Genomic DNA, 12,246 nt, shown 5'->3' on the forward strand with positions numbered 1-12,246 from the left:
TTTCTCGTATTTGGAATTGAGTCTCTTCTCTCTCCCTTAATGCAATAGTTTTAACATCTATTGCAAAAGTCCTGAATAATGTCTTCCTTACAATTTTTAACAAATGACAGAATATTTTTCTTTAACGGTATACACGAAGTGCAAAACTCTTAAGTGCACGCTCCATGAGTTATTACGAGGTGAAGCACTACATTTTTAACCACTCGCTATGAAAGCAAAGACACTAGGTAAAAAGATACGCTTGATTTTTTTTGTTTGTTTTTTAAATATGAAATTTATTGTCAAATTGGTTTCCATACAACACCCAGTGCACATCCCAACAGGTACCCTCCTCAATGCCCATCACCCACTGTCCCCTCCCTCCCACCCCCCATCAACCCTCAGTTTATTCTCAGTCTTTAAGAGTCTCTTATGGTTTGCCTCCCTCCCTCTCTGTAACTTTTTTCCCCCTTCCCATCCCCCATGGTTTTCTGTTAAGTTTCTCAGGATCCACATAAGAGTGAAAACATATGGTATCTGTCTTTCTCTGTAGGACTTATTTCACTTAGCATAACACTCTCCAGTTCCATCTGTGTTGCTACAAAAGGTCAGATTTCATTCTTTCTCATTGCCAAGTAGTATTCCATTGTATATATAAACCACAACTTCTTTATCCATTCATCAGGTGATGGACATTTAGGCTCTTTCCATAATTTGGCTATTGTTGAAAGTGCTGCTATAAACATTGGGGTGCAAGAGCCCCTGTGCATCAGCACTCCTGCATCCCTTGGGCAAATTCCTGTCAGTGCTATTGCTGGGTCCTAGGGTAGATCTATTTTTAATTTTTTGAGGAACCTCCACACTGTCTTCCAGAGCGGCTGCACCAGTTTGCATTCCCACCAACAGTGCAAGAGGGTTCCCGTTTCTCCCCATCCTCTCCAGCATCTATAGTCTCCTGATTTGTTCCTTTTAGCCACTCTGACTGGCTTGAGGTGGTATCTCAGTGTGGTTTTCATTTGTATTTTCCTGATGAGGAGTGACGTTGAGCAACTTTTCATGTGCCTGTTGGCCATCTGGATGTCTTCTTTAGAGACGTGTCTATTCATGTTTTCTGCCCATTTCTTCACTGGATTATTTGTTTTTTGGGTGCAGAGTTTGGTGAGCTCTTTATAGATTTTGGATACTAGCCCTTTGTCCGATATGTCATTTGCAAATATCTTCTCCCATTCTGTCAGCTGCCTTTTAGTTTTGCTGGTTCCTTTGCAGTGCAGAAGCTTTTCATCTTCATGAGGTCCCAATAGTTCATTTTTGCTTTTAATTCCCTTGCCTTTGGAGAAGTGTCAAGTAAGAAATTGCTAGGGCTGAGGTCAGAGAGGTTTTTTCCTGCTTTCTCTTCCAGGGTTTTGATGGTTTCCTGTCTCATATTCAGGTCCTTCATCCATTTTGAGTTTATTTTTGTGAATGGTGTAAGAAAGTGGTCCAGTTTCATTCTTCTGCATGTTGCTGTCCAGTTCTCCCAGCACCATTTGTTAAAGAGACTGTCTTTTTTCCATTGGATATTGTTTCCTGCTTTGTCAAAGATTAGTTGGCCATACTCTTGTGGGTCTAATTCTGGAGTCTCTATTCGATTCCATTGGTCTATGTGTCTGTTTTTGTGCCAATACCATGCTGTCTTGATGATTACAGCTTTGTAGTAGAGGCTAAAGTCTGGGATTGTGATGCCTCCTGCTTTGGTCTTCTTCTTCAATATTACTTGGCTATTCGGGGTCTTTTCTGGTTCCATACAAATTTGAAGATTGCTTGTTCTAGCTTCGAGAAGAATGCTGGTGCAATTTTGATTGGGGTTGCACTGAATGTGTAGATAGCTTTGGGTGGTATTGACATTTTGACAATATTTATTCTTCCAATCCATGAGCACGGAATGTTTTTCCATTTCTTTGTATCTTCTTCAGTTTCCTTCATAAGCTTTCTATAGTTTTCAGCATACAGATCTTTTACATCTTTGGTTAGGTTCATTCCTAGGTATTTTATGCTTCTTGGTGCAATTGTGAATGGGATCAGTTTCTTTATTTGTCTTTCTGTTGCTTCATTGTTAGTGTATAAGAATGCAACTGATTTCTGTACATTGATTTTGTATCCTGCGACTTTGCTGAATTCATGTATCAGTTCTAGCAGACTTTTGGTGGAGTCTATCGGATTTTCCATGTATAATATCATGTCATCTGGAAAAAGTGAAAGCTTGACTTCATCTTTGCCAATTTTGATGTCTTTAATTTCCTTTTGTTGTCTGATTGCTATGCTAGCACTTCCAACACTATGTGAAACAACAGCGGTGAGAGTGGACATCCCTGTCGTGTTGCTGATCTCAGGGGGAAAACTCTCAGTTTTTCCCCATTAAGGATGATATTAGCTGTGGGCTTTACATAAATGGCTTTTATGATGTTTAAGTATGTTCCTTCTATGCTGAACATAAAAAGATATGCTTGAGCTTTCCTACATTCAGAGACAGCTACAGAAAGCAGATCATTTAGTAGAGAGTCTATGATCAGACAACATCACTTCCTACCCCATGGGGGAATATGTTCTTTCATAGTGAAATTATTCTACACACACACAGACACATACAAATCTGATCTTCCAGAGACTGGAATTTAAATTTCAATATAGAATATTTTAGGGTTGCAGACTACTTTCTAACTTCTCAAGATCAGTTTGAAAAGCACTATGTTATCCTTTTTTTAAAAAAATTAAAGACTAGAAACATTAACTACTCACAAATCATAGATAATTCAAAAATTTCAAATTTTCTTTTATATAACAAATACATGAAAAGGCATTAAAATATTTTATATAAAATTGTTCTTAAAATTATGAGCATATTTTTAATAGGCAATGGAAAGCAACCAAAATCTCAGCTAAAATATAACCCCTGAGCCCATTAAGTACTTACATTAATATATAAGCACAAAGAATACAGACTGATCAGTGCTCACAAAAGGTTTGTCAAGTCTTTTGAAGAAAATGTGCCTGGCTTCCCAATCAGGCCAATTGATTTCAGAACAGAACCTTTTCCATTACTCATCATGCAAAGCGGACCTGGGCAAAGTGTTAAGTAATTTGTCTATTTCACCTGTGGCCATCAGCTCCTGACAATGCACATTGGCTGCTTTGTAGTCATGGAAACGAAGTGCTTGTTCCACTAGAAGGATCAGAACCTGTCCACGCCTTTCTTCTGGGTCTTCACCTGTAAACACATGCAAACATCTTAATGATTATGGCAGCATCAATTAATAAAACAGCTCATTAACATTGTATTTTGAATTAATTAAAAAATAAAAGGTAGAGATTAGACTGATTTTTTAAAAGATTATAGGACAAATGTCAAGGCAACTTTGACCTTCCAATCTATTTATTAATCCTGGAATTAGCTGTCATTCTCCTAAGAGATCAATGATCAGTATCAGCCCCAGACCAACCATTCCAACCTAAGTGGGGAGAGAAAAAGTTTTCCTCCCAGTAGTGGCATTAAATATTTTGCTATTTTTTTTTTTTTGATATTTTGCCCTTTGAATGTTCTATTTCTAATTATAATTAACAAATGACAAATACAAAGAGGGGAGCCTTAAACACACAGTAAATTGGTTATAACTTTATGGTTTCACTAACAGTACTATCTTTTATTTATCATAGTAAGCATGTAGGCTCTCAGAAAACATACCAAAATTCAGTTTACGGTAACACAAAGATCTTAATCTCTCAAAAAGATTCTTAGAAGTCAATTTAGATGTGATGTCCTTCTTTGACACCTCTACACTTTCTTCACGAAAAAGGTATGGTTTAGGTGACCTCCTACATGTTTCTTCACTTTTCATTTTCAGAATACCAATTTATTGGGATTATTGTTTTAAAAATCTACATCTAGTATCAGAATTTAAGATCTCTCAAGACAGGGGTCCCTTCCCTTGTTAAATTCTCAGTACCTCCAAGTCATACATATAATTGGGGTTCAAAAAAAAATACTCAGTGAAATGAGTAGAGATTCTATTATAATTCAAAGTTACAACATAAACACAATTTGTACACTTAGGCAAAAAAAAAAAAAGTAAACAATTTAAATTTTAATCAAGTAATGAAACTTTAAAATTATTTTCAATATTTCCAAAAAGAAAAAGGAAAAATGCAATGATCCTTGCATTTTTAAGCTATAATGCAGTTTGGAAGAAAAAGTAAACATATCACAGAAAGGTTTGAATGAAAGTTTTAAAATATGTTACCGTTAATCTCCATCCTGTGTTTCACAGGTTTAAAATCCAAACCTGGCCTAAGCTAATTGAAAGACATTAGGTTTTGTTTTTTTTTAAGAGAGGATAGAACACTATGATTCATAATAGTATTATTATTAGAACAACAAACCCATGTTCTGTAACACTGACACATAATACTGGAAATGGAACAATATGCACAAAGTTTCTCAAAAATACATGCACATATCACACTTAATATAAAAACTATTTCCTAGATAATCCTCTCAAAATGTTTGCATTTATTCAGAATATCTAAATAAAAAAATGAAAGGACCAAGGGTGATTTTTTTTTCATAAGACAGCTTGGCTAGATGGCAAAGATATTTTGCAGATATAAAGCCTCTAGTCAGCTGACTTTAAGGATCCATTAATTACCATCATCCAACAATAATAAAAAGGTGGAAACAAAGGATAAGAGTAAAGGATTCCAAGTGAGAAACTTCTTAACTGTGAAATCATCAATAAATTGTTTCACTTCTTTATCCCTGTTTTCTCACATTCAAAATAAGAGTCCATATCTTTGCTGTAAGGGCAATAACAAGTAACTTAGATAAGAATAAAAGCATAAGGGGAGGGTTATTATTGTAGTTAATGTAAACTTTTATATGGAGATAGGTTAAATGGTCACCTTCAAGTCCAAAGTTCAAATATTTAACTGTTTTTCTTTCTAGAAAGTTCCAATCTGAACAGGTGGATTAGTGGGAAAACATAACCAAAAACAGCCTAAAAGAATGATCTAGAAAAATATTGCAAACAAAACAAAACAAATTCTTAACAGCCAGGAGTATGGCCAGACAAGCCATCTATTAAAGGAGCTCTTGGGTGGCTCAGTTGGTTAAGCATCCAACTTTGGCTCAGGTCATGATCTCACGGTTCATGAGTTCAAGCCCCGTGTTGGGCTCTGTGCTGACAGCTCAGAGCCTGAAGCCTGCTTTGAATTCTGTGATTCCCTCTCTCTCTCTCTGTCCCTCCCCTGCTCATGCACTGTCTCTCTCAAAAACAAGTAAACATTAAAAAAAAAAAAAAAAAGACATCTATTAAAATGATTCTGATATTTAGTCTGAAAAAAAGAACATAAATGGTGGCATGATAAGGCTTTGAGTATATGAAATATAATTTAAGCCACATCCACAATTTCTCTGACACTCCTTTCTAAAGATGGAGCACAGTGACCCTCCCATTGACTGGTTAGTGATTTACTTGACTAGACTTCCAAGACTAGGTCATAAAGGACATGAGGGCTTCCTCCTCAGTCTCTCATGGTTCAACTGCTTGAGGAACAATTAGGTGTCATGTTGACAGAACAGTTAAGGAGCCCTATGAAGAGGTCCATGTGGCAAGGAACTGAGGCCTCTTGCCACCAGCCAGGAAGAAACTGAGGTCTCTTCCAACAGCCAAGTGAGTAAGCCAGCTCAGAAGGAGATTATCCGGGCCCAGTTAAGCCTTCAGGTGGGGCCCATATGTATTTCCCTTATACTTGGGAGGGCCCATGTGACTGCCTCCATGAATAAGACACAATGGCAATGAAACTGCCCAAATTCCAAAGCTGGATTAGAAAACTCCATGAAGCTTTTTCTGGTTTCTCTCGGAACACTGACTCTGGGACCCCTCAGCCATCACGTAAGAAGTACTGGGACTCTGAGGCCACCATATGGAAAGACCACAAGGAGAAACCATAAAGAGAAGAGACAAGACCCCGACTATTTTATCCCCCTATGTAAGTCTTCCCAGACCACGTGCCAGGCATGTAAGTAAAGCAACCTTTGAGATGAACCCATCTATCCCTCGACACTATCTGAGTGCAATTTCATGAAAGATCCTGAAGTGCCTGGCTGAGCCCAGTCAACCTCCAGAACTGGGAGAATAAAAATCAAATGATTTTGCTTTAAGTCACTAAACTTTGGGGGTGGTCTGTAAGGCAGCAGTAGATAACCAAACACCCTGCGCGCTTCAGATCAATGTCACCAGCTTGTGATTCCTTTCTTAATTACCCTCCTCACTGGGCAAAATATTAGCATTGCCTTTCTTCCAACCTCTGTAACATTTGGTTGCAGAAGCCAGGTACACATCATGTCCTGTGTTGCAGCATAGTTATCTGCTTCCTCAGCCCTCTAAGATTCCAAATGCCCAGAGGGCAGAAGCTGCGTGGAACAGAACTTTGTATCCAAAGTACCTAGTGGTACTACTTTACCTCTCTGTGCTTCCGTTTCCTCATCTGTAAAACGCAGGGAACAAGAGGTTGTTGTACATCACCGAAGAGCTACTATGTAGAAAAGAGTATCCGGGCACCTGGGTGGCTCAGTCAGGTTGAGGATCGAGCCCTACACTGGGCTCCACACTGAGCATGGAGCCTGCTTAGAATTCTTTCTCTACCACTACCCCTCTCCCCAGCTCATGCCCTCTCTAAAAATTATAATAAATAAAAAAAATTTTTTAATGTTTATTCATTTTTGAAAGACAGAGACAGAGCACAAGCAGGGGTGAGGCAGAGAGAGAGGGCGACACAGAATCCGAAGCAGGCTCCAGGCTCTGAGCTGTCAGCACAGGGCCTGATGCGGGGCTCAAGCTCACGAACTGCGAGATCATGACCTGAGCTGAAGTCGGATGCTCAACCGACTAAGCCACCCAGGCACCCCTAAAAATTATAATAAATTAATTAAGTAAACGAATGAATAGTACAGAGGACTGAAAGAATGTCAATACCATTAAAAATTCCTACAATTTACCAAGATCACTGATATTCCTGTTTCGTGTCAACATGACACAGGACAAAACGGGAAATTAGTCTTAGTGGGTACATAAAAATGCTGGCAGTATCCCTGAGCTGCTTCATTAGTTTCTGTGAAATTTCCTTATGAAAATTTTCCCTGATGAACAGACCGCTTCAAAGTTTACGAAGTGCTTTTATAGGCTTAACTCCTTCGGGGATCCCGTAACTTGGAGGGTGAAGCAAGGGTATCATTGCCTGTCACCGGAGACAACAGCTGGAGCTAAAGCCACTTTGCAAGCGTATGGGACAGTGAGGACCGAAGCGGTTTTCTGACTCCCTGCCCCCAATTCCCCCCCACCAACCCTGTCATCCAAATGCCTCACGATGGGTGACAGGTCCCAAAGCTGCAGCAGGCCCGCAGGTAAAGATGCTAACTCTCTGCTTTCAGAACTAGAAGAGGACAATGACACAGGACAATTTACTAAAACTGTAGCCCTTAAGAGTAAGTCATTTATATTAAGATTCACAAACATTAATAAATGTATGTCCCCTAAATACACTAGATACATATGTTTTTAAAAGTTCAAAATATAAACAGAAACCTCACTTACTTTTGAGCCTATACTATGTGGTTTGGACAAGTCTAACTTCAAACCACTGCTTATAAAACATATGGCCAACAACTGTTTTTGTGGAGATAAGCTTAAGTCAAAAATACAAAAGAAAATTATTAACAGACTCTGGTAAGCAGAACAGTGTGGTTACAGAAACATGAAAGAGTCAGAAAGACTCCTCAGAAGTCAGGGTCTGCTATTTAACCCTGCTGAGCAAGATATTGGACTTCTCTGATCCTTAATTCCCCTTATAAAATGAGAAAAATACCATCATCACCACCATTTAATAGGAGATGAAGTAAGATCACCTATGTGAAAACCCCACCAAACAGTAAATGCACGCATTTTTCTAAGAAATTGTTCAGGTTCAAAAACGCCACACCGAATCTGGGCGCCGAAGGTGACCTGGTAGGCCTGACCTGTTCTACACTTAAGCTTTCTGGTGATAAATGCTAATCCTGGCTGCTACTCTTTGTAGCATCCTGAGTGAGCCTGTCCTCATTTAAAGGACCAGCAGCTCAGTATGGGTACCCATTTTTATAACGTGCCAATCTTTGCAGAGAAGACAAATCCTTGCTCAAGAACAGCTCTCTGACACCTGGAGGTAGATTTTCTGACTTTTGCCTGGGATGATGGCAAGAATAACACAGAAACCCTACTCTGCAATTTAGCATTCAAAGCTTACCTGCTACCCTCAGCAAGTCAGCAAGGCCCAGAAGCTTGGCGGACTGTCTGTAGCACGTGGGGGATTGGCAGATACACTGCTTGATGAGGCCGATCCGATCAGAGCACAGTCGCACTAAGGAAGAGAGACATACTCAAGACTGGTAACCAGGGACATCACGGAAGAGTGTCATGACTGTCCAAGTTTTAGGTAAGTGAACACAATGAAAGCTTCCAGCCTCCAGATCAAAAAGAAGACACAATTGTTTTTAAAAAATTACAATTGTTGTTGCTTTTGAATAAATAACGTACAGCTTGGATCTTTTGTCACCCAGCTTCTGAAAGAGTGAAGGCGCTGACGTTCGGGAGCTATGACAAAGCGTCACCTTTTCAACTGCCATGTAAGGCCTCGGAAAATTTTAAAGAATTCAGTATCTGTCTCTGAAAACGTCAGATACTTCCTATCACACCTGCACCCCCATTCACCTAACCCCTCCACCCCCAAATCCATCCCATATTCCAAACATCCATATTTCTACCGCCACGTCATCACCCCTGTTTTTAAAGGGCAGGGATCTTTCAAGTGCTCACAGTTCCAATGTATTAGCCTTTCTCCAAACCGGCCCTATCTTCTCACTTAAGACAGATATTAGGAAAAAAAAAAAAACATGTCTGATCACAGTGATTCACACTATAAGATAATTAAGGACACTTAAGGGGAGAAAAAAGCTTCAGCAAAGAGTATTATGTATATGCTAGGAAGAGATGGTTTTTTATTTAAGGGAGAGGTATCAACCTTTAAGAAGCATGTCACTATCGGGGAGACCAGGCCCCCATAATTACAACAGTAGGAACTATAATGACAGCAGCTGACATTCAGTGAGTATGAGCTACATCCCAGACACTGTCGTAGGTAATTTACGTATATTAACCCTACAAGGCAGAACTTGTAAGGCAGATGCTATTATCTTCAGAGGAAAAAAAGGTACAGAAAGGTCACTGAAAAAGTGATGGAACCAGAATTCAACCCAGCCCCTTAAAATGTTTTTCATGCCTTCACTCCTTTACCCATTCCCAAATCCATGGCTTTATCCCATATATTCTGGGTTCTCCCAAAACTTCTTATAGGTAAGTGGCAGGGGGTCCAGGGGTTGGCGAGATAAAGGAGAGAGGTAGTAGTTTTCTTTGGAATGGGCCCTTTTATTGTACATTTTCATTATGATTTAATTTCAAACTTACAGAAAAGTTGCCAGAATGATACCAAGAACTCCGTACGTTTTGCCAAGAATAACCAATTGCTAATAATCTGCTCCATTTACACATGCACGTGTGCAATCATGCAGGTGAGCACTCCCTCTCCACACATATATACACACGAATGCCTGTGTGCACACGTGCACGCACACGCTCACACACACACCTGTTTTTTCTGAACTACTTGAGAATAAGTTGCATATGTCACATCCTTTTATTCCTAAATACTTGAGGGTACACTGGGTTATTTTAAGAGGGCTATTCATGCATCTGCTAGTACAGTAATCCCTTGTGGCCTTCACTATAAAACGGAAGGTAGATGTAGACTTCAGTTCCTTGCTTCACAATCCTGACAACCAATATGCACATCTGAGTCGAACTACAGTAGACTGTACTATTGTTCCCAGTATCCACTGTAATGAGCCGTGCCCCAAATACCCACCTGACATTAGACTTAGGCTTGGTCATGTGATTTCTGTGGGCAACGAAATGTGAGTGGCAACGCCATATGCCACTTCTGAGCAAATGTTTAAGAGTCACCGTGGGATCCCACTCCTTATCTTCTCCCCTCCCGTGAGAACGCCACTTCACAAAGCCGAGCTGCAGAAATGCCAGTGTGCGAGAACTCACCTTCTATTCCGTGGCCCTGAGGCTTTGGAGACTTTTCCTATAGCACAGCCTAGCAAAAATTAACTGATACAGCGTTCTTCAAACTTCTCTCAATCAAAAAATTGTTTTGTTTTTTTCTTAACATTTGCTACTGTTTTACGGGTTTTCCTCCTTGTATGTATTTTAAGAAAATGTATATTACTACCTCATTATTTCAGATGCAATTACTATGAGAAAGGTACTTTCTGCATGTTTCTCATTTGATTTTCCAAATAAAACCTGCCCTACCGAGATCTCATGGTCAGTCTACATATGTAAGAACCTGGGGTTTCTGGACACACTTTTATAGCCGCATTTGATGAATGCTGGTTCTCTCAGGGAAACCCTGGTTTCAATAACTCTAGCAAGCTGACTTCCTTACTATACAGCCATTCTTTCTCTAGTTCAATAAAATCAAAGTTCTACTTTTTCAGTTTTCTAAACTGAAGTCACACATAGCAACAGATCTTCATTTTCTCTGAAGTTCCCAAGTTTGGTTCTTTGTCTGTTTCTTGCCCGAAGCAAGGCATAACTACTAATATTTTAAGGACATTAAGTAAATTTGCAGAGTGGAATTCTAATAGAGTGCAATTGCCTTATTCAAATGTCTTTTTACTTTATTTATTTCTCTATTTTTTGAGCCTCTGGACAATCACTAGACCAATTCTCTTTTACTGCTTATTGTAGGACATGCTAAATTATATCTCAAAATGTGATTTCTTGGTTAGGCAAATTCAAGACTTAGATGTTATTATATTTCTATGAAGGAAAGGAGTCTCCGACACTTAAAATTCCTTTTCAAATGGAATTAATGACCATGAAAAAGATATGCACGTATGCATCTTTTAATAGTTGAGGATCCCTCATTTTCCTGTGGATCTCACAAATATAGATCCAGTGTTTTAAATACACACACACACACACACACACACATCTCAGACATAAGAAGCTCTTACCGACCAGCTACACACATGCCAAACGCTCTCATCACGACCTTGTAAGGCACAGACAGGGAATCATGCCCAACAAACCACAGATGCAAAATACCACTTTCAGTCGCTCACGAATGGCACCAAATGTACACAACAGCACAGCAGTTACTCGTGACATTGCTGAAGTACAAATCTGAATTGGACAGGGGAAGAAGGTGACAATATGCAGCAGTCACTTAGCCGATGAGCAAGAACACCTGAGTTTCCTTATTAAATCTTTTACTTTCACACCACTTCATCAGAAGAGTATGGTCCACTCTTTACAGACACAGGTTTTTGTACCAAACTATCTAGCTTTGAATTCCAGCTCCATCTCTAACTGCGTGACCCTGAGCAAGCTATTTAACCTCCTCTATTTTGCTTTTTTTTTTTTTTTTTTTTTTTTAAATTTTTTTTTTCAACGTTTTTTATTTATTTTTGGGACAGAGAGAGACAGAGCATGAACGGGGGAGGGGCAGAGAGAGGGAGACACAGAATCCGAAACAGGCTCCAGGCTCTGAGCTGTCAGCACAGAGCCCGACGCGGGGCTTGAACTCACGGACCACGAGATCGTGACCTGGCTGAAGTCGGACGCTTAACCGACTGCGCCACCCAGGCGCCCCTCCTCTATTTTGATTTCATTATCTGGAAGTTGGAAACAATAATGGACACTACTTCATAGAAGACTTTTGAGAACAAATACATATACTTAGAACATGAAAGCTACTCAATAAATGTTAGTTGTTATTACTACTACTGACATATGCACAGAAATACTTGTGAAGTATGAGATCCTCTAATGTAAAAATTCTCAATGTTTCAAGACAGAGTTTTCAGGTCTATCTACAGAATATTGTATTATTATCTCCAACTGAGGAAGGGGACATTCAAAAACACGAAGATGCCACAGGTCACAAAGCTCAGAGCGGATGAATCAGAATTTAAACTCCTACGTGACACTTGTGTGACTCTGTCTTGTTATCGGTGTTAGTCCCCCCGAGTCAGAAGTGTGCCTTATTCCCTTCATCATTTCAGTTCCTAGAATAGGGTAAGAAGCTAACTTGGGTTTTGAATGGAAGCAAAGCAGAGTAGGAACACGAGAG

At 39.5% G+C, this 12,246-nt stretch overlaps 1 protein-coding gene across 3 annotated transcripts in view; it reads right to left on the reverse strand.

The window, feature by feature from the left end:
- The window catches only part of NBAS (NBAS subunit of NRZ tethering complex), a 333,323-nt gene that overhangs the window by 155,017 nt on the left and 166,060 nt on the right, over positions 1–12,246 (reverse strand). For 2 of the 3 annotated variants that reach the window (XM_058682573.1, XM_058682571.1), the window contains exons 32-33: positions 8,293–8,424; positions 3,110–3,223 (exon numbers count right to left, since the gene is read on the reverse strand). In XM_058682573.1, coding sequence (XP_058538556.1) covers positions 3,110–3,223; positions 8,293–8,424 — 246 coding nt within the window. The remainder of the gene's footprint in view (positions 1–3,109; positions 3,224–8,292; positions 8,425–12,246) is intronic. The other variant, XM_058682572.1, reaches the window with a different exon arrangement.

Source organism: Neofelis nebulosa, chromosome 9 (genome assembly GCF_028018385.1).
Source record: "Neofelis nebulosa isolate mNeoNeb1 chromosome 9, mNeoNeb1.pri, whole genome shotgun sequence".
NCBI lineage: Eukaryota > Metazoa > Chordata > Mammalia > Carnivora > Felidae > Neofelis > Neofelis nebulosa.